The following is a 27,769-nucleotide window of genomic DNA, read 5'->3' on the forward strand; positions in this document are numbered from 1 at the left end:
ACATAGAGAGAGAGGAGGAGCTTACAGGCAAATTTGCACTTACATGCACAGAATTCATGCACGTTAAAAACGTCTCAAGCTAACTTTTCACCTCTTATTATCTTTTTTTTTTTTTCCCCTCTTTGTCTACCTAGTTAGTTTATTACACAATCCCCTCTCTCCCTGTTTTTCTTTGAATTCTTTTCTTTATTTACAATGTAATTGATGCCCCATTGATTTTCTATCGAACGAAATTAAAAAAGCTGCAGATACTCATCATCTGTTAATTAAGCATAGTGATTTATATATACTCTTATTTATATGGTAGTATTTTTTTAAGAGTGGACAATTATACTCATGTCAATATTTTTAAGTTGATTTATTTATTTATGTGGTAATATTTTTTTAAGAGTGTACAGTTATGTTCGTGTCAAGGTTTTTCAGTTGATTCAATAATAATAGACTGTTGGTATCGTCGGTTAAAATAGACCGTTGGTAGGGGCGAGCAGTATTCGGTTCAAATTGAAAAAATTGATCGAATCGAACCGATTTGAAAATTTAGTTTATTTTTTATACATTTCGGTTCGGTTCGGTTTTTAATTTCAAAAATTTCGATTATTTTGATTCGGTTCGATTTTGATCAGAAAAAAAACTGAAAAAATCGAACCGAACCGATTAGTGATAATAATATATTTTTTCAATAATACAGAGAAATTAAATCATATTAAGATTAAAATATTTTAATTAAATTTTAAAATATTAAAAATAAAGTGTAAAAAATAAAAAAATTATTAAAAATCAAAACCAATCAAACCGAACCGAATCAGACCTGTTCGGTTCGATTCGGTTTCTGACTAAAATCGATTTGGTTCAATTTTCATAAACACTAAAATTTTAGTTTTCGATTTATTCAGTTCAGTTTGATTTTAAATCGAATCGACCGAATGCTCACCCCTTACTATTGGTATAATCAATTAAAATCATATTATTTTTGACATTCGCAATGTTAATGCTATGTATTTAAAATTTTATACGGTCTTCTGTGGAGGTAAGGGTCTGAATATTTTTGTTCTGGGTACTTTAATGGTCAGTCCATACAGAGCTCTTTCTGAACTTTGAATGACGAAAGTGTAAGTGCTCCATTCATCTTGACATTCATTTATAGCTCTTGTTTGGTCAAATTATATGAGTGAGATACACCTGTCGTGATTCGATAAAGGGTATATTTTATAAGTTAAGATTAAAATTAATGTACTAATAAAAATTAAACTGCAGAAAATTAATATATCAGAGAATGGAGAAGAGATTTTGATTACTGGTAGTTGAGTAGTGGCCAAAGGTAGGTGAGATTCCAATGTCATGCTTTAACAGAAGCGACCCTACAATACAAGGCAGGCCAAGGCTTTATGAGCCACAAAGTCTTCTCTTGGTGGAGCTTAAGCTATGGTTATGTTCAGAATTTTCAGTCTTCCTTCCCGCAGTTGGTTCACAACTGTCAATTGTGTTGTTGGATATATATGTGCGAAAACTACCTTATTTGAATTTTAATTCTTTTAGTATTTATAATTACTTAAATTTATTCTAAATTTGATTACAATTTATTTTTTAAAATTAAAATGGTTTATTATATAGATTAATTTAATTCATCTAAAAATATATTATACTAAATAATATATTCTTAATTTTCTTATTAAGAGATACTATTTTAAGTAAAATATAAAGAGTTCCATTCTTTAAATGTAATTGTTAATATATAATAATAGTTGGCTCTCGTATATTCAGACCACAATTGAATTCATAAATGAATACTGGATTACAGCTGTGAAAGCCCAACACGCCAGTCCACCCATGTAAGTGCGATTCAAGTCCCGTGCCACCAGGGTTCGGTCTCAACTGAGAGGGATCCAGCTGAACTGACTTGATAGGTCAGTGAGGTAACAAAACTCTATACATCCAGATCATATCATCACAAGTGTCGGAGGAAATTAAATGACCGTCTAACAATAGAAAAAGACGTAGTACGTCCATACGTACGACCTTACATAACAACGACATGTTGTACTGTAAAAGTGTGACGGTTATACGTTATTATAGAACAAAAGAAAAAAAAAAGACATGAACCATTTAAGCTAAGTTCACACGCTCATACTCTAATCCAACCTTATATTGGATCTCAACACATCAAAAAATATATATATATTCTAAATACAAATGATAATTTTAGAGTATTATTAGCAGAAAGAGTACAAATAATGATAAGAAAATTGTGTATTTCTATTGTATATATTTTACAGAGATGTTACATCTATATATATAGAAGAGTATGAACTAATTATGACAATAATAATAATCACTGTAATTGTGCTAAACAAATCTCCTATAATCATGCAGAGACTGATTTCCTAGAATCATGCTAACACTCCCCCCTCAAACTCAAGGTGGTAGCGTAGGTGCCAACTTGCGTCTGCATAAGAGATCTTGGAAGCGAGTTGGAAGATGCGGTTTGGTGAAAATATCTGCAGTTTGGCTAGCAGACGAAACAGGAATCAAGCATATGGTGTCGTGAGCAACATGATGACGTACCAAATGACAATCAATTTCGATGTGTTTGGTACGCACATGAAAGATATTATTATGAGAAATTTGTATGGCACTTCTATTGTCATAATGAAGCATGGTGACAGAAAAGTGAGTGACCCTATATTAGTTAATAGCCACCGTAACCAAAGTAGTTCAGATGTAGCATCAGTAAGAGTACGATATTCAGATTCAGTGCTAGAATGAGCAACAACAGTTTGCTTTTTCTACGCCAAGAGATAAGAGAATCTCCCAAGAAGAAACAATAACCAGTTATAGAGCTACGATCAGTCGGATCATCAGCCCAATCAGCATCAAAGTAGCCAGATAATACCAAGGAGGAGGTAGCAGAGAAGTGTAAACCATGAAAAGAGTTCCTTTGATATAACAAAGGATTCGAAGCACTACAGAGTAATGAGTTGAACGAGGAGCAGACATAAACTGACTGACTAGATGAACAACATATGAAATATCAGGTCGAGTAACCGTGATATAAACAAGACTCCCAACAAGCTGTCGATATAAAGTAGGATCATTAAGAGGAGCGCCATCAAGAGGTGTAAGTTTGCAGTTGAGCTCCATCGGGGTCGAGACAGTTTTGCTATCAGTGATACCAGCTCGAGAAAGTAAGTCAGATGCATATTTGGCTTGAGAGAGATGATAGCCATCAGAATGTTTAGTAACTTCAAGACCCAAAAAATAGCTCAGAGGACCCAGATCTTTCATTTTGAAATGCGGATGAAGATAATTTTGTAACTCTGAAATACCAGATGAATCATCTCCAGTGATTATCATGTCATTAACATAAAGCAACAAAAGAACAATACCACTATCAGTTCGACGAGTAAATAATGCAGAATCATGTGGGCTAGAGATAAAACCAAATTGAGTAAGAGTGGAACTGAATTTGGCAAACCAAGCCCGAGGAGCTTGTTTCAATCCGTATAAGGCTCGCTGGAGTTTGCAAACCTTGTGAGGAGAATGATAACTAGGAGGAGGATGCATATAAATCTCTTATGTTAAATCATCATAAAGTAAAGCATTTTTGACATCCATCTGAAAAAGTTCATTTTCGAACCGCAGCAATAATTAAGAGACTGCAAACAGATGTTAATCTGGCCACTGGAGCAAAAGTTTCTTCATAGTCGATATCACACTCTTGAGTGTACCATTTGGCTACTAAACGGGCTTTGTAGCGTTCAACAGTGCCATTAGAATGGGTCTTGATTTTGTAAACCCATTTGCAACCAATAGGGATCTTGTTTGGTGGAAGATTAACTAAATCCCAAGTATGAGTTGTCTCTAAAGCCTAAAGTTCTTCAATCATAGCTTGCTGCCAAAAAGGGTCAGTATTTGCCTCACGAAAAGAACGAGGCTCATGAAGGGTTGCAATAGTAGAGTAACAATGGAAATCAGAAAGAAAATGAGGAGTTTCTCTTACCCGTGTAGAACGACAGAGAGTAGTGGTAGGAGGAGAGGCAGGCACAGATACAGAATCAACAACTGGTGCAGGTTCAACAAGAGCAGGTGGGGGTGGGCTAGTATCAGAATCACCTGCATCAAGACTAGGGAATAACTCATTGAAAGAGTTAGTGAAAAACTGAGAGTCAGTAATGACAGATTGATGAAATTTGGAAAGAGAAGAAAACATAATATTTTCCCAAAAGGTAACATGACGAGAGATGCGTAACCGATTGGAAATGGGATCCCAACAATGATACCCTTTGTGTTCAATGCCATAACCAAGAAAACAACATAGACGAGCACGAGGTTCTAATTTGGTATGTTAATGAGGTTGTAAAAGGAAAAAAGAAGCACATTCAAATGGCTTAAGGATTAAATAGTCAGGAAGTTGTCCAAACAACTTTTCAAAAGGAGATAAATTATAAAGAACCAAGGTAGGAAGACGATTAATAATATAAACAGCATGAAGAGCGGCTTCGCCCCAAAATTTTTCTGGACAAGAAGCAAAAATTAGAAGAGCACATACAGAATCAAGAATGTGGCAATGCTTGCATTTGGCTTGCCCATTCTGCTGAGAGGTGTGAGGACAAGAACGTTGGACAACAGTGTTCTGGTGACTAAAGAACTGAAATAGAGAAGAATCCCGATATTCCATGGCACTGTCTGTTCGGAGAATTTTAATAATACAGGAGAATTGAGTTTTATTCATATGTGCAAATGCCATATAAGTATATGATAACTTAGATCGATGTTTTAAAAAATATATCCAAATAAACCGAGAATAATTATTAATAAATAACACAAAATAACAAAAACCATTTATTGAAGAAATAGGAGAAGGACCCCAAATGCCTGAATGAACCAAGCCAAAAGAAGTATTTGAATTAGTATCATTATTAGAAAAAAATAATACATGTTGTTTAAAGCTGGCAATTTAAACAATAAAATGACTCAAACTTAGTAGATCCTAATAATCCACGAGAAATTAAAGGTTAAATTTTAGTGGCTGAGGCATGACCAAGACGAAGATGCCATTGGTGTTTCAGATTATAAAGAGTAGTCCACAACTGATAATAGTGAGCAAGTCCAGTAGTTTGATATTGATTAGCTAGAAAATCCAAGATTTCTTTTGCAGAGTCACAATCAGCAAATTGAATGTGAATTGATGGGGCAGAGGTATTGCGAAACCAAGTGATAATTTAGTGATTTTTACTATTCCAATCCTCCAGACTTTTCGCAAATTTTGCATCAGTTTCATCTTTCTCTATTGTCGACTTAACGATATCGCCAGTGACAATATGCCAAAGTTTGCGACCTATCAAAAAACTTTTCATACCTTTAACCCATAAATTATAGTTAGAGCCAGTTAGAAGCGTTGCAAGAGGTTTTGAAATGTCAGATTTCTCCACTTGTTTTTTGATTACAAAGGAATAGAGATGAACAGTGTATGAATACAGGCAGAATTAGGTGGCTTGGTGGAAAACTAATTAGAATTGCAGAGAAAGAAAAAAATCCTAAAAACTAGAAATTGAAGCTTTGCGGTTATGATATCATATTAGCAGAAAGAGTACAAATAATGATAAGAAAATTGTGTATTTCTATTATATATATTTTATAGAGATATTACATTTATATATACAGAAGGGTATGAGCTAATTATGATAAGAATAATAATCGTTGTAATTATGTTATAATCATGTAGAGACTAATTTTCTAGAATTATGCTAACAAGTATGATACTCGAATGTATTCAAATTCATATGCTAAATAGATTTATAATTTTTTTTCAATTTTAAATTACTTAATTATTTTTTAAAATAAATACTCATATTAAAAAAATACATTTTTAAGGATACGAGAATGATGAATACAATATACATAAAAACAATTGTTGTAGCTAAAATATAAGCATATTGATTTATATATATGTGAACATAAACCTGATTATTATTATTATTAAAAAATTAATTTAATCTATTTAACATTTTAAATTTTATTAATTATTTGCATAAACTATACTTTTAAATATATTTTATATTTCAAAATTTTAATAAATCTAAATTATTTAACTTTATTCATTTGATAAATATAATTATAAAATATATTTCTTATATTTAAGTACTTTATATATTATAGATAAATTCGGGTAACGGTTACTTACGTGGATTATTTTTAAAATTTAAAAAATTCAATTATATTATAAAATCCATTTAATTGATATTCAATTGAATAATATTCTTGTAAATATTAGATTCATTGCACAACCCTGATAATTAAGGTTGTTCAAGTGTCAACAATCAAAATTGACGTGTTTGATATCTGAATTCATAAGCTTTAATCTTAAAATCTCTTTATAGGTTGCTTTTTTTCCGAAGGTCTTTATTCATTGCTGACTCATCCTCAGGAAAGAAAACAAAATAATATAATATGAGGAAAATTCTTAAATAAACTGCTTCAATATAGATTTAAAAATAATAAAGTGAATTTTATTTATTTATTTATAATAAAATCCGCTTATTTATGCATTTAAAATTTTTTATTTTATAATACATCAAATTGCTATCAAACTTTGATCGATTTGGCATGCAACGATCAGTGCTCTCGAGAAAATAAAGTTTAAGAGATGTGTGGATGAAATGAGTGTAATTATTTATAAAAAAAAAAAAAAAAACCAATTTCTTTTAATTTTTTTCATCAGGTTAAATAAATTTATTTTAACTTTTTTGGTTAAATAAATTCATAATTTTATATTAAAGGCTATAAATAATTTAAAATAATTAAAATAGCATTTTTTATGTATATCTTTATCAATAAAAAACTTAAAAATTATTTATTATTAATAAAAAAATGAAAACTAAACATTACCAATATCCTCCTCATTCTTCTTAATCTCCACCCTTTTAAAGCCAATCTAAGCAAATTAGCAATATGAACATTTCAACAAACTATTTGCAAATCATTTTCACTGCCACTGTCTTCCTCGCAATCTTCATCTCCCTCTCAGCCACGACCACCGTCGGCTTCATTCATCTTGGAATCCTCCGCATCGACTCATTGGACCAAATTTTGCAAGAAGTACAAAATATGAAATATTAAAAAACTTCCGTTTATTTTATAAAAAATATTTTTATACGTTCAAAATACTTAAAAAATTTAATTAATAAAAAATATTTTTAAAAAATTAACATATTATAATAAAAAAAAAACTGATATATTATAATATCAAGATGCCCTACCATAATATTATATAGTACACACCATAAACACAACATTTATGGATTGGTTGAAGCGGGTTTCCCTAAAATTTACTTCTCCGACGTGACAGAACATACGAATAAGTTATTTATTTATTTATTTATTTTTAAAGTTGCATCTAAAATAAAATCAATTATTTAGTTTTCATGGTACACTTGACATAAATAATATATTAATTTTTTTTATTAATAAAATTTTATTACCAAAAAAAATTCATCCAGCAAAAAATTTGTACAATATCAAATAATTTTCAAGACTAACCATACGTTACATATTTAGCACCAAACACAAAGCAAGAACAGTAGAGGATACAAGCATCTTTACAAAACCAGCTGCATCATGAATAAGAACAATTGTTGCGGCATCACATCATCGGCATAAGGACCAGCGTTCTGCGTAATGGCATTTCAACACCCCAACAATATCCAAACAGTTGACAACAAACTAGCAACAGTAAAGGATTTGAAGTGTCCCAACATTATATCTTCCATTTGCTCCAATCCATCCCGCTATTGTTTTCCTCCCCCCATCATCATCAGTTTTAACTTGATCACATTTGCAACTTTCTTCATAATTGCACCTGTATCAGCATTTGAGTTATTAAAGACAACCTTATTTCTCTCCGACCTATATAATATACAGTGGCAGTGAATGCAACTCTCCTTAATGCTACTAATAAGGATTTTCCAATGGCCCTCCGTGTAAATCAACTGACCTCCCTTCTCCACCCCAAAGAATTTCTTTTAATATCATATCTCTTTAACACATCCCTCCAGACCCTGCTAGAGAATGTACAATATTAATAGAAGGATATCTATCAATTATGCTTTTACCATCTAGCCATGGATCATGCCAAAAGGAGAAGTCCCCTCTTCCCATTCTATACCAGTAGTACTCTTTAAACATTCCCCTCATACATATTAGTGCCTCCAAGCCCAGCTTGCTTCAAGTGGTTTAGTTATCCCCTAATAGCTTAACATTACCCATTTGGTCAAAAGGATGGCTTAAATCCTTCACTCGATTCATAGCCTTCATTTCCCTCGCCTGGTTTGCTTCCCTCCGCAAGGACTTCGACTTCGTCCTTGGAATCACTCTTTCTCACTCCCTGATTGTCGTTTTCCGATGATTTGCGGCCCTTCCTCCTCATAATGGAGACGACTTATGTTAGCCAAGACTAATCGTGCCCCGACAGACAAGCCTCATTAATAATATATCAATTTTAATAAATAAAATTATTAAATATTTATTATTTTATTATTAAAATATATCAATTAAATAAAATAATTATTAATTTACTAAATATTTTTATTCAAAAATGTTATCTCATCACACCACATAATATTTTCAATCTATTGTATAATTTTCCCCACCCAGAAAATTAAAGGAAAAACTGTTTGTGCGAGCCATCAATTATTGGAGCACTAATTTCATGTTTATCATCTCCCACAATGCAATCTTAAAAAAAACAAAAACTTACAATGCAATAATTAAAATTCTAAAAGAAATTATTACGAGGGATATAATATTATGGCATTATGAGTGATGACGCTGCAATCCATTATCAAAGCTGTAGAAAATTAATGGCCGACATACATGGTTGCATGTTTTAGCGATACATCGCACATGCAAATCCCATCAACTTTTCTCTAAAATTCTTACATAAAGCTTAATTAGCATGTGTCAAACTATTGGTAAGAATTATTATTTTAAAGCTTTCAATGAATCAGGCTTCCCAAGATCTTGGAATATTATTTCATAAATAATCTTAATAAGATTGCTCAACCAAAATATTCTAATTGGTTTTTTCAATTTTAAAATTCGGTCAGAACTTTAAACGCATTTGTTAAATAGCTTACAATTTTTTTTAAAATTATTAAATTTTGTAAAAACTAATAAGCTTTCATTAAATGGAGATAAAATACAATTTTAAAAATTTAAAAAAAATTCATATTACTATAATTTTGCATAAAAATTTAAATGAATGGTTGGGGTTAGCATTATCGAACCGGATAAACGGAAAATCAAAATTTTAATATTTATGAAAATTGAATTAAATCGATTTTAATCAGAAATCGAATTGAATCAAATCAATTTAGTTCATTTTGATTCGGTTCGATTTAATCGATTTAAATTTTTAATAAATTTTTTATTTTTTATCCTTTATTTTTAATATTTTAACATTAATTTAATTCGGTCAGTTTTTTCGATTTAAACTAAATACTGCTCACTCTAGTCTATTGAACAGGAAACCATTGCGTGATTAGTATTTGATTTATATATATATATCTATTCAATTTAAAATTAATATATTATTCAACACAATAAACAAAATTTGGTATTAATTTTTTAATTTTATAATATAATTTTATCAATTATATTTATCAAAATTTAATTTTTCTGAGTACATCTACAAATGGTGGATGCTTGCTAGGAATCATATAATTGAATGGTATGAATAGATTGTCACTCCCATATATTTTAAAGATATTTTTATGGTTATTTTATTTAAAATGTAATAAATTATGTTATTTATAAAAATAATTTGAACTTTATGATTTTTTTTATATTTTATGAAATTCTTTTATCTTATAAACGAAGTGATATTTATTATGATATAATCATATGTTAAAAAATTTAATAAATACAATATTTTGAATAAACAATTAATTGAATTATTTAAGGTTAATTGCAAAAATATAATATTATTGATTAAAAATAATATTTTGTTACTTTATTTGTAAAAAAGCTATATCTGTATAATATTATTATAAAGTGACTTTATTTCATAAAATTCTTTTTTTATTAACATGATATTATTAATAATTATTTAATAAAATAATTAGTATTGCTTTGCATAGATTTATGTAATAAAACACATAATCTTATAAGGTTTAATTTTTTAAATAAATTTACAAAAAAAATATTATATATATATATATATTAGAAATATTATTTCTTTTACTAATTTATAAATCTTCTATAAAATAATACTTTCAAAAAATAATTCTTTCTTTATACAATAAAATTTTATGAAATTTGGATTTTTAAATGAATTTATTTTATTTTATTTAAAATAAAATAAAATGAAATAACAAAATAAATCACAAAGCTTTAGTCAAAGGGAAGCCATTTTAAGAAATTATTTTACAGCATCTTTATATATCAGGGATAAATTTTTATAATTAATAATAATAAAATCCACATATTATTATAAAAATAAATTTAGAGCGGGTGACCGAAAATTTTCTATTTTATATAATTAATTGATAAATATAAATTAATATATCAGTTAAATTTTTTTTAAAATGAAATTGAGAATTAGAAAAATAAAATATGAAATCTTTCATATTTATTCAGATACATTTATATCAGATTAAATGAGTGAAACTTAAAATATGTTATATTTATTTCTATTAATATAATATTAGAAAATAATTTATATATTTTTCATAATGTATATAAAATATAATTAAAGATACTTAATATATATTTATTATATAAAAAATATTTTATTAAAATTTATATTCAATCATCTAGCTAAGCTAACTCAGTTTAATATCAATAAATACTAAAAAATAAAATATTAAATGTTTTGGTTAATAAATTTTTTTAACATTTTAAATTTTTATTAATTTATAATATATAAATGTAAAAGTGAGAGTGAGGGAGAAATAATAGAATTAAAAAAAAAAGATATGGTTAGTATGAATTTCATTTAATTTTTATGCAAAAATATCCATTAATTTAAATAAATATACACGTGCGGATTTTAGGGACTGGGGACCGCCCATATAACAGCATCTTATCCGATAGACTATGTATATGATCAACGTCTTTACACGAGGAGCACCTTACCCACATCCCTTTCTCTTTCTTTTTTTATTTATTATTATTTTTAAAACATCCCTTTCTTCCATTTAATAGGTATCTTTTAATTTTTAATTTAATTAATTATTTTTTAAAATTGATATTTGAATTCAATATTAATTTAATAACTCATCTAATTTGACAAAAAAATTAACTCGCTTTAATTAATTCTATTTTAATTTTGAAATTAATTTTACACGAACTATTTTTTTAAAAAATAATATGTTAAAGCAAAAAATATTTTATAAATAAATTGTAGTTTTCATTTTTATGGAAAATAAGTAAAAATATGAAAAATATGTTCATAATAAAAAATAATCTTCAAATTTCAAATGAGAAAAAAAATACGCATAATTAAAAAATATTTAAAAAAAACTTAATTAGTTTTACTTTTAATTTTTTATGTACTAATAATTTATTTCTAATAAATATAAATATTTTTAAATAATTATTTAATTTTAGTTATAAAAATATTATAATTTTTTTTTACGATAGAGTTTTTTTTTCTTTTGGATAACAATTAGAAAATAAAATTATTATTATAAAGAAAAACTATGAAAAATATTTTAAACTATTTTTCAAATAATAGTTAAATATTAAAAACTGACACATGTGAACACAAAACTCCATTTTCCAGTTTCCTTATAAAAATTTTTCAGATTTCTATAAGTGAACAGGCCTCAGCCTTTATTTATTTATGAAAAAGCTTGTATTTGTAGGTTGTTGGGCAAATTAAAAAAAAATTTAAAAATTAATTTAAAAATTTAATATAATTTTTTATTTATTTTGATTTAATTTAAATTTAAATTTTAAAAATTTTGATTATTTTAATTTAATTTTAATAAAAAAATTAAAAAATTAAATCGAATCGATTAGTAATAATAGTATATTATTTTTAATAATATAAAGATTAAATTATATTGAAATTAAAATATTTCAATTAAATTTTAAAATATTAAAAATAAAATATAAAAAATAAAAAATTTATTAAAAATTTAAATTAATTAAACTGAATTAGGTCGATTCAATTTGATTTAATTTTTAATCAAAATCGATTCAATTTAAATTTTATAAATATTAAAATTTTAATTTTCTATTTATTCAATTCAATTTTTAATAATATAAACAAATTTAATACATGAGAGGAACACGTTAAAAAGCTATCTTCATAAATTTTCATTGCCATAATATTTTCCAAATCATTTATATTATTTTCTTACTTGAGTGAATAGTTTCATTTATTTAAAATATACTATATTAATTTAATGAAATATTTTTTATTAAAAGAAATAGAATTTTTAATTAAGAATATGATAAAATTATTTTTTACAATTTAATTAATAAATTTTATTTTATTTTATAATTTTTACATTCTTTATTTTTAAATTAAAAAATTTTAAATTTCATTTTTTAATAATTTTTCTCACCTAGTTTAGCATCTCTATATAGAAACCTGTGCAAACTCCCCCTTAAAAAATTGTATCTCTCGATTTTTATTTTATTATATTTTTTTTTATATAAGAAAATCCATAGTTGGTACTGATAAGAATAAAAGCACGTGGGTCCCCTTTTATTTTATTTATTTATTTATTCTGCTGTCGTAGAATTTTATTGCGCTGCAAATTCGTACTCTGCTGAGTTGCTCAGAAGATGCCTATGGTAATTGGGTTTGTTTTTAGTTACTCATCTTTGACGCACTTGACGCACGGGTTTTTCATTTTATTCTGTTCGATTTTCTTCTATTTTTTAAATTATGTATTTAGATTTTTTTATACTTTAAATTCTCAAGGAATTAGTTATGTCAGAGTTTTTTAATCTTATACTCACATATTTAATTTAATAATAAATATATTTAAATAAATTTAAAAAATTTTAAATTTTATTTTTTTAATTTATAATTTTATTTAAAAATTTTTTTATAATTTTATTAATTATATTTTTTTTTTTAGAAAGGAAAACATCAAAATACTTTTTTAAAAAAAATATCTGTCTTCAACCCACTGCATCATAAAGTAAAATAAAAATTAATTAATTAATAAAGTGGGCTAAATTTATTATTTTTACACCAATATTAATAAAACTACGGAAATAAAAATTGGAAAAATAACATATCAAATTAAAAAATTAAGATTATATTAATATTTTATTAATTAAATTAATTATCGAATAAATATAAGAGTTTTAAAATTTTATTTTTCTAATTATTAGAAGTTTTGATACAAGATATTCATTCCTTAAATCTCTTTTTATCTTTTTACAATCAAACACTTCGAGATATAAGCATCGATTAGACAATATTCGTGTCCTTTCTTTCTCTCTCTCAATATATAATTTTACTGTAATACTATATTTGGAAAAAGAAAATATAAAAAGATAACATGAGAATCCAATATACACTAAAAAAGTCTTTCAATTATACTTGTTTATCCCACTGGTCTCTTCCCTGTTTGTCTTATGGTTGAATCCTTTTTCCCTCTCCTCTTTGGTTAGTTTCCTTTTTTTTTTGGACGAATCTTTACCCATTAATGGAGCTTGAAGCTTCCTTCTGGTTTTTAGAATCTCCTCATTCCATCTACTTCTTTCTTTTATTAGCCACCATAACTTTCTTTCTTTTATCTCTATTACTGTATTATTTACTGAGATTAAAGCTCTGGTGCAACTGTGAGATATGCGATGCTTATCTCACCATGAATTGGACCAATCAGTTCAATAATCTTTGTGATTGGTATGCTCATCTTCTGAAGAACTCTGCTACCAAAACAATTCATATTCATGTTCTTGGTAATACCATCACAGCTAATCCAGAAAACGTTGAGTATATGCTCAAGACGAGATTTGATAATTACCCAAAAGGGAAACCTTTCTCCACCATCTTGGGTGACTTTCTCGGCCGAGGTATATTCAACGTCGACGGTGACTTGTGGAAGTTTCAGCGAAAGATGGCAAGTCTCGAGCTTGATAGATTCTCTATAAGAGCATATGCATTTGAGATTGTTCGTTATGAGATTGAAGATCGCCTTATTCCACTGTTATCATCAGTTTCAGGGAAAGAAGATGGCGTCTTGGATTTACAAGACGTGTTTCGAAGATTTTCATTTGATTGTATATGCAGATTTTCTTTTGGTTTAGACCCCAGATGCTTGGAGATTCATCTACCTCTGTCAGATTTCGCTGTTGCCTTTGACCTAGCTTCGAAGTTATCCGCCGAGAGAGCCATGACTGTTTCTCCACTTATTTGGATGATCAAAAGGAAGCTGAATATAGGGACTGAGAAGAAAATGAAAGAAGCTATCAAGTTGATCAATATTTTAGCTCAAGAGGTGATAAGGCAAAAGCGTAAGATGGGATTTTTATCTCACAAGGATCTCTTATCTCGCTTTATGCATACTGTGAATGATGACAGTTACTTGAGAGATATTGTCATAAGTTTCCTCTTGGCTGGCCGAGACACGGTGGCTTCAGCCTTAACCAGCTTCTTCTGGCTACTGGCTAAGTACCCACAAGTTGTTTCAGTAATCCTTGAAGAGGCAAATAGAGTTCTTGGACCCAACCAAGAGCTCACAAGCTATGAACAAATGAGAGATCTCCATTATTTACAAGCAGCAGTTTATGAAAGTATGAGACTTTATCCACCAATCCAATTTGATTCCAAGTTTTGTGAAGAAGATGATATTTTACCAGATGGGACTTTGGTGAAGAGAGGAACCAGGGTTACTTACCATCCATACGCCATGGGAAGAATTGAAGAACTCTGGGGTTCAGATTGCTTAGAATTCAAGCCAGAAAGGTGGTTGAGAGATGGCACCTTTTTCCCTGAAAATCCTTACAAGTATCCAGTTTTCCAAGCAGGACTAAGGATCTGTTTGGGAAAAGAAATGGCTTTATTGGAGCTTAAATGTGTGGCTATTTCATTACTTAGACGATTTCAACTCCAATTAGTGACCTCATGTCACAATCCTCGATTCTCCCCAGGCTTGACAGCCACCTTTAGCGGTGGGCTTCCGGTTCTGGTACGAGCAAAGGAACCTAATCCTCATCAGTCATCATAGTACTGTGTCTCTCTCTCTCTCTTTCTTTCTCTCTCTCTCTCTCTCTCTATCTATATGTAAAATTAATTATTTACCTGTGAAATTAAATGTGATGATCACATTGCAATTATATGGTGTGGAATATTGATTAGTGCATCTACCAATCAATGTACGAGGTGGGTGTTAATGGGCTACAAGTGTTTAAGCACCATTACAAGAATGTCTGGTTTGTATCGGCGGGATTTGGGACTTTTATCTTCATCTACTGCTCTCAAATTGTGCAGGTATGTAGATTTTTTTTCCCCACATCTAGGATTGCTGCTTTTCTGATCATCTGTTTTGAGGGTACATGAACAAATAGGTTAATTTCTACTGTGTACTCTTCATACATAGAACATGCATGAATTATCTCTTCTTGTATATCTACTGCTTAATGGAAGTTTTTGCAACTTCCTTTGGATTATTATTATTATTATTGAATTTTTCAATGGATTCAGTGATTGTGGTATTTCAAGCTAATTCTCCTTCCTACTCAATATCTAATAAAAATTCAACTTTGTGTGAAAATGAAATTTATAGTAGCTAATTAAATTGTCTATAATAAATAAATACCTATAAATATTTAACCCATATGTTTGACAAGTATTTTCCATAGAGAATACATTATGCATACACACAGATCAGAAGTAATAGAATACTCTTTAATAAAACTATAGTAATTTTGTCAAAGTATATTAATATATATAATTTATGAAATATTACTCTTAGAGTTATTATTGAGAAAAATATTTTTTAAAAATATTATATAAAAGTATTAAAAGAAATTTAAAAAATTGTTTTTTGATGTGATTTAATTATAAAAATAACAAAATAATAAAATTGTTTAAAATTATTTCTCTGACCTCCGAATTCAATGTTAAACCCTCTAGAAAATAGATAGAGAACCCATCATAACAGGCATTTGTTGTTGAAAAGTGGAAGGAAGGAAATGAAAATTTTTTTTATCAAAGATAATTCGTTACTTAAATAAGACCTTGGACTTAGTAGAATAATAAATAACCCATAACCATTATAGACCAAGGTTTAAAAAAGGATTTCAAAAGCAATCCAAGTCCAAACAAAAGACTTTAAACCCGTAAACAAGAAAATGTTAGCCTATTGGTTGACACACTTCTTTATCCGGAAGAAAAGGAAGACACATGAAGTACAAAAGAAAACAGCCCATCTTCATACAAGCAAAACATGCATTCTCTAATTGTTCAAGGACCCAGGTTCTAAGGGTGAGGAGAGATGGCAGAGCTTTGGCTTTCACTGGTAGCCATGAGAACAGGAGCAAATCAGAAGAGGCTGTCATTAATGTCCTCAAGTTAACCAAGACTCTCCCATCGCTGGAGCTACATGCAACAGCGAACAGAGGGTCTCGATCTCTCGATCTACTGAGATCCATCATCAAGAGGTCTTGCAAGAAAACAAACGTATGCAAACCTCGCAAACAAGCAACAAGAAAAAGAAAAAACAGAAACACAAGGAGGTTTTTCACTCTACTTAGTCTCGAAAATAAAGAGGCACTTGCAAATCTCTTGAAAAAAAACTTTCACACTCCAACACCCCATATCTGCCGCAGTAAAAGAAAATCAATATTATTTACACTTGATTTACACTCAAATTAGAACGGAGAAAGGGTAAACTCACATTTCAGGTCGAGAGGGACTCTCCTATCCCTCTAGGGAAAGCTACACGGAATAGTAGGGATGAACGGGATTCAGCAAAAAGAAAGAGGGATTCTCTCTAGAAATGAGAGAGAGAAAGTAAGTTGTCTATTAGCAGCCGGAAAGAAATGAAGTTGATAAAGCAAGTGCGAGGAGAGAGCAGTTGAGTTGTTGGAATTGGAGTAAGTTAAACTTTGGTTCAGACTTCTGGTCCTAACATTCACATGCTTGACAATGGAGATCTACGAGGCGTTATGGTACCTTCTGTCGTCACCTGCATCCTAAACAAAGTGTAGTTTATATAGTCACGTGTTAATTATGCACAAAAGTAGATGTCCGACAAAATCAGTACAGTACTATTAATTAATATCCATTGTTTTTTCAGAAAGAAAAGAGCTTAATTATATTCTTTTAAAAAAATAAACTGACAAAAGAAAACAGCAGACAAGAGACTCTGGAGAATTTCTTTTCCAAGTAAATACTTTTTTTTTCTAAATACAGAAAAAACAAATAACTTAGTAAGAGTCTTGAATTTCATTCGAGGTGAGCCGTATTCGATTTAAATCGAAAAAATTGATCGAATTGAATTGATTTAAAATTTAATTTGATTTTTTATATATTTTGATTCGGTTTGGTTTTTAATTTCAAAAATTTTGGTTATTTGAGTTTGGTTCGGTTTTAATCAGAAAAAAATAAAAAAAATCGAACCGAACCAATTAGTGTGATAATAATATATTTTTTCAATAATATAGAGAAATTAAATCATATGAAGATTAAAACATTTTAATTAAATTTTAAAATATTAAAAATAAAGTGTACAAAATAAAAAAATTATTAAAAATTGAAACCGATCTAATCGAACCGAATCGAACTGAATCAGATCGGTTCGGTTCAATTCGGTTTCTAACCAAAATCGATTCTGTTCGGTTTTCATAAACACTAAAATTTCAGTTTTCGGTTTATTCAATTCAATTCGATTTTGAACCCAACTGATAGAATGCTCACCCCTAGATCTCGTCTTGGGCTTTACACATGGACTAAATATTTATAGCAAATAATTCTATGTAAAATGGGGATAGAGTAAGAATGTATATTCACCTGTCTATTTGTGGAAAAAGTATGGAGAATTAAAATTATATATAATAATTAGTATAAAATTATTAAATAAATTAATTAATTATTTTAAATAAAATAAAAAATGAATTTAAAAATTATTTAAATCAATTTAAACTAAATTTTATTTTCAGATATTACAAAAATTCACAATTGATGATCTCAACGGCGGAAATAAGACCTATGAAGAAGATATTTATTCACATCAATCTAAAGAAAATGAGGTATTTTTGCAAAGAGAGCATAATTTTGCATTGGTATATTATTTCTTTTGTCTACAATATTCAGAGCAAATTAATTTAAAAAAAAAACATAATAACATTATTAATTTACTAAAATTATTTTTTAAAAGAAAATTTTACACTTAATTCTGCGTTATATTCGGAGATTATGAAAAATATTTTTACCAAATTTATTTTCTTTTTAAAATAAAAAAAATAAAATTTGAGATTTCTTAAATTTTATGGTAAAGCATATTCCAAATCTAAATCTCATTTGTCATTCTAATTTAATGGGCTTCATCAATACCAACCCCAAAACGTGTTTCTAAGTCTTAAAACTAATTTTATTAAATGAATATTTATAATTTAAAATTATTAATTAGCAATTAAGGATTTATATGCAAAACTAAATTAAGGAAAGTTTCATTTGAGGAATTTTAACAAAATGGATTTTTGTATTTATTTGTTTAAAATTCCAACGTTGGGCTCTTTTGTTATTGTCAGATTATTGAGAACTTAAATAACTCAAAAGGCCTTTTGAGTTATTTAAAACTATAAGATTGTTTCAAAGTGAATTTGTTCATTTAAAATCTGTGGGCTTCTACTTTATTTTTTTTTCTTTCTAATTTATTTAATTTTTTATTAAGAATAAACAAATAGATTAATGATTTATTTAACAGAAAATATTTTAAAGATTTTAATTTTATAATATATATATATATAGTGAATTTTTTTTTTTTTAAGTTAATAAAAGAATTATATGGAAGATGTAAAGATACTGAACAATGTTAAGTAGAAAAATGCCTCTGATTTATTTTATTTATTTACTTATTTGGAGAGTTAATTAAAAAAAAGAAGGCGAACAATTTCTCTTGTTTCCCATTCAAGTATTTCAAGAATGTAAGTAAGTTCTACAGTTTCTGTAAAGATCCAAAATCCAAGCCACCAAACCCTCAGTCTTACAACAGACTGTGAAATACTGTGTTTTTTTTCTTTCTTTCCCCTTTTTCCATCTCTCCAAAAATTCTATTCTATTGCCATATTTTGCGCTGAATGACATTCAAGAATTCATTGTTATGAATCTCTCTCCCTCCCCATATATATATTTAAAGCAGGCTTCTACTTTTTTCACACAGTAGTGAAAGAGAACAAAAGAAAACACAACATGGGATTCTCACAGAAGCTACTAGGTTTGTGCTTCAGTCTCTGCCTTGCAGCTGCATTGGTTCATGGCCAGGACGACAACAATGAAAGAAAGGTATATATATATTGATTCTGTCGAGAAATTATAGCCGTTGATTCATGTTTATCTCATGATGAACTGATGCATGGAGTTTTCGTATTTTGTGATGAACTTCAGTCGTATATTGTCTACATGGGAGACCTTCCTGAAACCAAAGTTTCGGTTGCTGAGGAGCATCACCGCTTGCTTGTGAAAGCAATTGGAGAGTAATTATCAGTCTTAAAATAAACTCCTCAAACTCATTCATTTCATTTCTATATGATAAAACAATTCAAGAAACGAGTCTAAATTTCAATTTTTATTGACAATTTTCAGTGAATCTATAGCCAGAAAATCCAAAATCCACAGTTATGGAAGGAGCTTCAATGGGTTTGCAGCCAAGCTATTACCTCACGAAGTGAAAATACTACTAGGTATTAATATTGTGATATTTTAACGCTGGAGACGACTGTAACATCAATATGCTAATGCTTTGACTGTGCATGCAGAGGAAGAGAATGTGGTGTCAGTGTTTGCAAACACTAAGAACAAACTTCACACAACTAGATCATGGGATTTTCTAGGAATGAAAGAAACAATAAGTAGGAGACCTAAATCTGAGAGCAGCATCATAGTGGGTATGATGGATACTGGTAAGAAAATTGTGTACTCTTCTTGTAATGCTAGATAAATACAGGAAATTCTTTACAGAAAAATTAACTAATGGATTAATTCACTAAGCAAACTTTTCCTATTTTTGCTTCTTTTCAGGAATTTATGTCAAGTCTCCAAGCTTCGACGATCAAGGTTATGGGCCTGCTCCTCATAAATGGAGGGGAAAATGTGTCATAGGATCCAACTTCACTGGCTGCAACAAGTATTAAACAATTTATTTAAACTCTTTTCTTATATATTGAAATATTTATGATAAAATTATACCATATTTTCAAAAGATTAATACCAATATATCATAAATAAAATGCAAAGAAAAATTGTAATTAAACTAGCTACCAATTGGTTTTCTGAAATGAGCAGCAAGGTGATTGGTGCAAAATATTACAATCTGGATAACATGGATCCTGGGATGCAAGAAGACCAAAGTCCAGCAGATGACGATGGCCATGGCACACACACTGCCTCCACCGTAGCCGGTGTTGCTGTGAGGGGTGCAAGCTTATTCGGTATAGCTAACGGAACAGCCCGAGGCGGCGTACCTGCAGCTCGCATTGCCATGTACAAAGTCTGCTGGGGTGGTGGCTGCACAGACTTGGATTTATTAGCTGCTTTTGATGATGCAATAGCTGATGGTGTAGACTTAATATCAGTTTCAATTGGAGGAAACCCTAGAAATTATTTTGAGGACCCAATTGCCATTGGATCATTTCATGCCATGAAGAAAGGTATATTGACTTCATGTTCAGCTGGAAATGAAGGGCCGACTCCATCAACTGTGCAAAATGTTGCACCATGGATCATGACAGTGGGGGCTTCAAGCATTGATAGACAGTTCAAGACTCAAGTCAAGCTTGGAAATGGCATGAAAGCTTCTGTAAGTTATTTCATACGTAACAAACCCTGAGAAATTCTCTGGTATTGCGGAAATGGCCAATATTATACCACAACAAATTAAACTTTTTGTGACAAAATTTTAGTGAAAGTACACTAAACGCATCAAAATTTTGACACTAAATATCAAAAATCGCCACAAATTTTTAATATTATAATTTTTGTGGTGAATTTTAATTTCAACAATAAATGTTTTAGTGGCGAATTTAATACATTTAGCCATAATTCTTATCCCTTAAAAACTATTTCTTACAATGGACGTAATTTTTTCTGAGTTTTGATTTGCAGGGAATAACAATCAACACATTTTCACCAAAGAAGAAGATGTACCCATTAACAAGTGGAGCCCTAGCATCTAATCTCACTGGAAATTACTACGGCAATGCCAGGTATTTGACTGAAAATAATTTTGTTTCTTCCCAAGTTTCATCATCTTGGAGTTCCTAACTGAATCCAACTGACAATCGTGGGACAGTGCCTGTGATTATGGGACACTATCCATGGAGAAAGTGAAGGGAAGAATTGTGTACTGCCGTGGAGACAGTGGCCAAGATTACACCATTAGAAAGCTAAAAGGAGCTGGAGTGATCACGTCCACGAGTGCAGAAACAGACATTGCATTCACCACTTTAATACCAGCTACTAATGTCGACCTCAAGGAGGGCCACAAGATAGATCGCTACATTAACAAAACTAAGTACTTTTTTCTGCTATAATTCATTTATAATCAGATTTTCCTCAACAACGTAATATGTTTTATTTGATTTTATTGAACTCTGCGGTTGGGATGAATCAATTTTTGCAGGAATCCTCGGGCTGTTATCCACAGGACGAGAACTGTCAAAATTGCTGCTCCTGTTTTGGCTTCTTTTTCATCTAGAGGACCTCAACTCCTCACCCTAAACATCCTCAAGGTTGATCAGTTAGCTTCTTAGCAATTTATATATATATTCTTTTTTTTTTTTTTTTGAGATGCACGTAATTAAAAGTTTGTGCTGGACAGCCTGATCTTGCTGCGCCGGGAATCGACATATTAGCTGCCTACTCTAGACTAGTAACAGTAACAGGAGAATCAACCGATAAGCGATTTTCCAATTTCAACATTATATCAGGAACATCTATGTCTTGCCCTCATGCTTCTGCAGCTGCTGCCTACGTCAAAAGCTTCCATCCCGACTGGTCGCCGGCTGCAATCAAGTCAGCTCTGATGACAACCGGTGATACTCCCCTTTAAACCCTTATTTACTAGAAATTTCAAAATACAATTGTCATATATATAATGGTCGTGTGGATCCTATATCATAATCAATGTTTCATTTTCCCTTGTTTCAGCCACACATTTTAAGATCAAAAGTGATGAGCTATCAGAATTGGGATCAGGATCAGGCCAAATAAACCCAGGAGAGGCAGTGCATCCTGGCCTTGTTTATGACAACAAAATGAGTTCTTACCTTAGATTCCTATGCAAGGAAGGCTACAACAGCACCACCATTGGTCTACTAGTTGGTGGCAAGAATAAGTACAATTGCTCCAACTTTAAACCTGCAAAAGGCATTGATGGCCTCAACTATCCTTCAATGCATGCACAGGTTAAAACTTCCAGTTCCCCAATCTCGGCAGTGTTCTACCGGACGGTGACTCAAGTCGGATATGGAAAATCAGTGTATAAAGCAACTGTGATATCTCCAAAGCATCTCTCAATCAAAGTCGTACCAGAGACTTTAACATTCTCTAGATTGCATGAAAGGAAAAATTTCAAGGTTATAGTGAAGGGTGGACCGATGCCAAGTGGAAAGGAGATGATGTCAGCTTGGCTCGAGTGGAATGATTCTGAGCACAGTGTCAAGAGCCCTATAGTCATCTGCAAAACCTTCTATTTTTAGGTTTTCTTAGTTGATTTTGATAATTTGCTATCTAGATTGTTAAATTTAGTTTCCGAGCAGTATCTGATTTTCTAAGGCAATAAAATTTCTTTTAACAGTTTGATCTTCCAAGCACTTTGTCCAATTTCCTTCGATTTGTTTTCCTCCTCTTTCGTTTGTGAGATGTTTGAACATCGTTTGGGCTTCTTGAGTTCGGGTTGCATGATGATCAATACAACTTCCTATCAGAAACAACTTTGTTTTGAAGTAACTGTAAACTGAAATTCTTTAGGTCCATTTAACACTTCTACCCGCAGACATCGCCATGCCATTATCAATCAGCTTTAACATCACAACAGGATGGATCAAGTCGAAAAAGGTGATGAGAATGGTAGAAGCAAATGGTCATATCATGTAATAGATGTGATCAGAAGGTGCAGAAAATAAAAATTTATCATCACCACCAACATTAAACATCAAGCAGAGATAAGAGAATGAAACTAGCCAAGAACAGACCTTGATGCCTCATACCTGAAGTTATGCGTGCACTTCTCTGAAAACAGTACAGCTTACAACATAATGTTACAGATAACCCAGATACATTGAAATTCATTTCCTAATTCCGCTATAACCCAGATACATTGAAATTCATTTCCTAATTCTGCTTTCGCTGCCCTTTCCAACTCAACCACCAAAACGGCAGCAACATTCAGGTTTACATAAATATCTTCACCTTGCTTTCCAACATAGGCCACTAAATAATACATTTTTCTTCTGATTCTCAAAGCTTCCATGTTGTCAGACAACTTGTGCATCAAAAAGAGGCGAACAGAATTTGCCTAAAATACATGGATGAAAAATAAAAGCCTTCCATTAAACATAAATAGCAGTCACAGGGGATGTATAAGAGGTTGATCTCTATTTCCAGCAGAAACATTCTCTTCTTTCACATCAGTATCGTGATTAACAAATCAAGGGCCCAGAACGCATTGATAAAGAAACCATCAAATCTACTTTCAGCAGTTCATCCGACATTGGCGGCTGTGGAGGCTTTTAAGTTTTGTAAGCTCCTTCCTTCTCCTCCTTGCCTCTGCTGCAGCAGCTGCATCCACTAGTTTCTTACTTGGGAAGTTAAATGGACCTTGATTCTTTCCTGGTAAAGCACTCACTAGTTGACTAGATTTTGTACAAATACCATCAACATATGGAAGAACTTCTGATTGAAGCCCATTCTCATTTTTAACAGCAATAGAACCAAGAATTACTGGAGTAGGAGTTGTTTCTTTAGGGTGGGATTCCACACACTGACTGCCTCGATCTGGGGGAAATCCTACTGGTGTCTCAATAAGATCATTAATAACCCTGATTTCTGTTGAGCCAGGAGCTTCTAATTTAACCTTTTCAGGCAAAGGGGAAAGTTGGTCCACTGTAAGTGCAGCAGCTTTTGAAGAAGAACTACTACTATATTGATTATTTACAGAAGTTCCATCTCGTATGTGCTTCAAGCCAAGGGAGGTTTGAGGGCGGATTCCATTCACATGATCATGAACTGGGAAAAACCACGGGCATGACACTATATATAAGGGAGTCCTTGATCCATTTACAATCATGGGGTTTTCTTGTTGCTGCTGAGATGAATCAAGCTCTCCATTAGTTACCATGGAAATGGTTGATGGGATGCTAATGGCATTTTGAGGCCCATTATGCGATTGTACAGAATTTGGAGACTGAATGATGGAAGGCCAGCAAAGCTGTGAAAATGGATGTTGGTTATAGAACAGCAACTGGCAGTTTGGAGCTGGGGTGGTAGGCCTCTTTTCATGGGGCGACTTAAGATCTCCTTGAGGTTCCACAACCTCGGTTTTTATTAATTTAGCCATCTAGAAAAATCATAAAGTTTAAAAGAAAGGTAGGATTTCATAAGAATATGGGACTGGACACCTTTGCAGCATCAATCACAAAGTCCAATCTAATTAGCTAAAAGAAAAAACCTGAAGAGAGAGAGATCTCACCTGTGCCTTTAAGTGCTTATTTTTGAAGCCCAAAGACTGATATTCTTTCAAAGCCAATTCTTTTTCCTTCTCATGGAAATTTCATAAAATATGGGAGAAAAAAAAGGCTAATTAGACATTCAAGAATTTCTCGGCAATCATAAAAGGTAAATAACTCGGAACTTCAAATAGAAAATATGGAAAAATTTGTAAACCACCTGCAATAAAATCCAGAGTTATACAAAACATTATATGAAAAGAGCAGGAGGAAAAGACAAAAAGGTCTTGGGAAGCTGTCAATAATGGGGAACACTGCTTACCCTCTTTAAGTTTTCATTCTCCCATGCTAGATCAGCAGCTTTTTTGGATAACTCCTCACAAAGAACCTGAAGGAAAAGATGATGCAACAAACTAAAAGTAAATCAAGTTGGACTCAAATCATGCACTTCAAATAAAGAAGAGCATACAAACTCCATATATAAAATTAAAAGATGATGATAAATATCACAAGCATGCACACAACTCATGCCTTTCTACTACAGAATCAAAATGCTTAGAAGTGATTGAATTTGCCATAACTTCTGCATTGTGCTCCAAGCAACAACAATTTTCCATATTATATGTTCTTCTTAGCTTAACTAGATTATGTACATTATTATGCCTTCTTTTTAGGGAAATTAGATTTTTATATTACAGTTTATCATATTTTCACTCGCTAGCAAAGAAGTGATTAGTCCCTGGAACACATGCAATTCATTAGACGTTGGCTGTAGTCTTTCAGATCAAAGATCAATCAGCCCCAATTCTGCATTTATTCCAAAAGGGAAGCATTGATGCCTATGTTGCTAAGATACAGAATGCAATCGATACTAAACCAAAAAAGAGCCAAAGATGATCAAAGGTCAACAGTCCAACTATAGCAGATCATTTACAAAACATAGAACAAAGAGAAAAAAGAGAAAAAAAAAAAAAAAGAGAATTACCTGCCTACGACGAATTGTTTGTCTAGCTGACTCTCTGTTTGCCAATATTCGACGCAATCTCCGTGCTTCCTTTTCAGCCTGAATCAGAAAAAGCTTCAGTTTCTTATAAGGACTGCTGAGAGAACATGACTATTGAATGAAATTTTACCTCAGTTAGATTTTGTCTACTCCTGCTGCCACCATATGATGAACGACTTTTCACACAAATAGGAGTTGGCTTAGTTGCATCTGCGTCCAGCTCAGCCTTTGTAGAACTTATCACTACATTTCTACATATCGATTCACCATGTTGCTGATCCATGACTGCTTGATCCTGTTATAAACAAAAATATATCTCAAGTCCTGCAGAAAATATTGTGGTTTTGGTGACAGATCATTATAAAAAGAAATTTTATCCATAAAAACATTTGGATCATTTACAAGAAACACCCAGAATTTACTTATATAGAAGAGAGAGAGAGAGAGAGAGAGAGAGAATTTCAGATTTTCTCTTCTTTTCCTTAATTGATTATTTATCAATTCTGGTTTGTTTGTGTTTCAGAGGTACCAAAGCAAATAATGAACGAATCAGAAAACCAATAAACTAACCAAGAGATAACCACAGAAGCAAATGCAAAGAAATCAATATAACATGAGAAGATAGGGTTAAGTTCAGCATGTCCTTATTTCTATACGTCAATTACAAAAGTTTGCAAATTAAAAAAGAGTTGATAATCAACAATTACATCTAAATGTCTTCAGCACTCTCTTCATTACAAGTACAACTGAATATATATGGACACTCATTTTACTAAGATTTTGAGCAATATAATTACAATGTCAATATTCCATAATAAAATTTACAAGCTTGTTTGCCCACATGCTTTACAGAACCGCTTTGTAACTCTATCACCAAGGCCTAGCCTCTTATTTTTCTAGTCATTTTATTCAAGCTGTTGCAGGGTCGGACTCATTTACTGCCCACAAGGTTGCCTCTTTTTTTTTTTTTTCATTACTCTTAATTTTTCTTCTGTTTGGATCAGGAAAGTACCCAGCTCAAACTTGTGCAAAATCAATCACCTAAACTAACAGAATTGGTTAAGCGCTTGCCCAAATTCATTTCCACCAACAAAATTCCCTAAAGTGCCCGGGCCACCAATCCAAGTACCAAACCATTAGACATATGCACGGAATTTTAGTAAAGCTTTTGAATAGGATATTAATGTGTTCAATGGATTTCTACTGTACAATTATAGTACATAGAGCAATTACTATTTTTTATAAACTAGTGCTAAAGTTTATATCATAATTAGGGATTTGATTCTTAGTTTTGGTGCTTGAATTTAACTGCATACCCAACAGAAGCCTTTCTTATTTAACTATGGATCCCAAAATAGATATTATTTATTTAGTAATATCTTTTTCCTCCAAAAAAAGGTGAAAAATGGAGGGAGGAAAAGTAGAGAATTTAATAGACTAACCGGGGCAAGATCCGGGCAGCTATGGACCGAGTCAACAACTGGGTTCGAAGCACAGTCATCCGGAGAAGACTCGCTCTTGATTCGTTTCTTACCTCGCTTTCCTTTGCTCCCCCATCTACCGCCGGAATCACCGCTACGACACTCGCGCATCGTCAAATGCGCCAAATCAGCTAGCGCCTCCGCCGCCTCCATCTCTATCCGCATCATCTGATCCGCCGCCACACCGGAAGACGAACTCCCCGAAGAAGAAGAAGAAGAAGAAGAAGAAGTCGAAACAGAACATCTCTCCAAATCCATCTCCGAAAAAAACGAGAAGGGAAAAGAAGAAAAAAATTGAAGAGAGAGAAAGTTTTCACATCCTGCAAGGAAGATTAAGGTAGTCTTAGAGAGAGAGTGAGGAGAGTGTTACTACTGGTTACTGGTTAGCTTCGCCCACAGACTGTGTACGATTGACACGTGTCAAGAGACCTCA

The 27,769-nt window shown here is 31.1% G+C and overlaps 3 protein-coding genes and 1 pseudogene across 3 annotated transcripts; 2 read left to right on the forward strand and 2 right to left on the reverse strand.

Moving 5' to 3' along the window:
- Positions 1-2,412: 2,412 nt before the first annotated feature.
- Positions 2,413-3,561, reverse strand: LOC110623180 (annotated as a pseudogene).
- A 10,003-nt stretch (positions 3,562-13,564) lies between these two features.
- LOC110622478 (cytochrome P450 94C1) lies at positions 13,565-15,678 on the forward strand. Its single transcript, XM_043959693.1, has one exon. It carries the CDS (start codon positions 13,668-13,670, stop codon positions 15,189-15,191), a length of 1,524 nt encoding a protein of 507 aa, XP_043815628.1. The 5' UTR covers positions 13,565-13,667; the 3' UTR covers positions 15,192-15,678.
- A 3,483-nt stretch (positions 15,679-19,161) lies between these two features.
- Positions 19,162-22,884, forward strand: LOC110623181 (subtilisin-like protease SBT4.15). Its single transcript, XM_043960124.1, has 10 exons — positions 19,162-19,662; positions 19,772-19,869; positions 19,945-20,088; positions 20,207-20,312; positions 20,471-20,984; positions 21,290-21,390; positions 21,477-21,698; positions 21,807-21,915; positions 22,005-22,218; positions 22,334-22,884. Exons 1-10 carry the CDS (start codon positions 19,538-19,540, stop codon positions 22,882-22,884), a joined length of 2,184 nt encoding a protein of 727 aa, XP_043816059.1. The 5' UTR covers positions 19,162-19,537.
- A 480-nt stretch (positions 22,885-23,364) lies between these two features.
- On the reverse strand, positions 23,365-27,698 carry LOC110623377. Its single transcript, XM_021768293.2, has 6 exons — positions 27,298-27,698; positions 25,986-26,150; positions 25,838-25,915; positions 25,175-25,240; positions 24,876-24,941; positions 23,365-24,743 (listed from the first exon to the last, which is right to left on the reverse strand). Exons 1-6 carry the CDS (start codon positions 27,592-27,594, stop codon positions 23,880-23,882), a joined length of 1,536 nt encoding a protein of 511 aa, XP_021623985.1. The 5' UTR covers positions 27,595-27,698; the 3' UTR covers positions 23,365-23,879.
- Positions 27,699-27,769: the final 71 nt, after the last annotated feature.

The sequence above is a fragment of the Manihot esculenta genome, chromosome 9, assembly GCF_001659605.2.
Source record: "Manihot esculenta cultivar AM560-2 chromosome 9, M.esculenta_v8, whole genome shotgun sequence".
NCBI classification, from domain to species: domain Eukaryota; kingdom Viridiplantae; phylum Streptophyta; class Magnoliopsida; order Malpighiales; family Euphorbiaceae; genus Manihot; species Manihot esculenta.

What these genes read in the sequence shown, in the direction of transcription:
- LOC110623377 (XM_021768293.2), bottom strand. Translation starts at nt 27,594, where the DNA reads ATGGATTTGGAGAGATGTTCTGTTTCGACTTCTTCTTCTTCTTCTTCT. An exon ending in AGAATGAAAACTTAAAGAGG is followed by an intron (nt 24,942 to 25,174) that starts GTAAGCAGTGTT and finishes TTCCATGAGAAG; the next exon opens with GAAAAAGAATTGGCTTTGAA. An exon ending in ATAAGCACTTAAAGGCACAG is followed by an intron (nt 24,744 to 24,875) that starts GTGAGATCTCTC and finishes TGATTTTTCTAG; the next exon opens with ATGGCTAAATTAATAAAAAC.
- LOC110623181 (XM_043960124.1), top strand. Translation starts at nt 19,538, where the DNA reads ATGCATGGAGTTTTCGTATTTTGTGATGAACTTCAGTCGTATATTGTC. An exon ending in AATTACTACGGCAATGCCAG is followed by an intron (nt 21,391 to 21,476) that starts GTATTTGACTGA and finishes ATCGTGGGACAG; the next exon opens with TGCCTGTGATTATGGGACAC. An exon ending in CGCTACATTAACAAAACTAA is followed by an intron (nt 21,699 to 21,806) that starts GTACTTTTTTCT and finishes CAATTTTTGCAG; the next exon opens with GAATCCTCGGGCTGTTATCC.
- LOC110622478 (XM_043959693.1), top strand. Translation starts at nt 13,668, where the DNA reads ATGGAGCTTGAAGCTTCCTTCTGGTTTTTAGAATCTCCTCATTCCATC.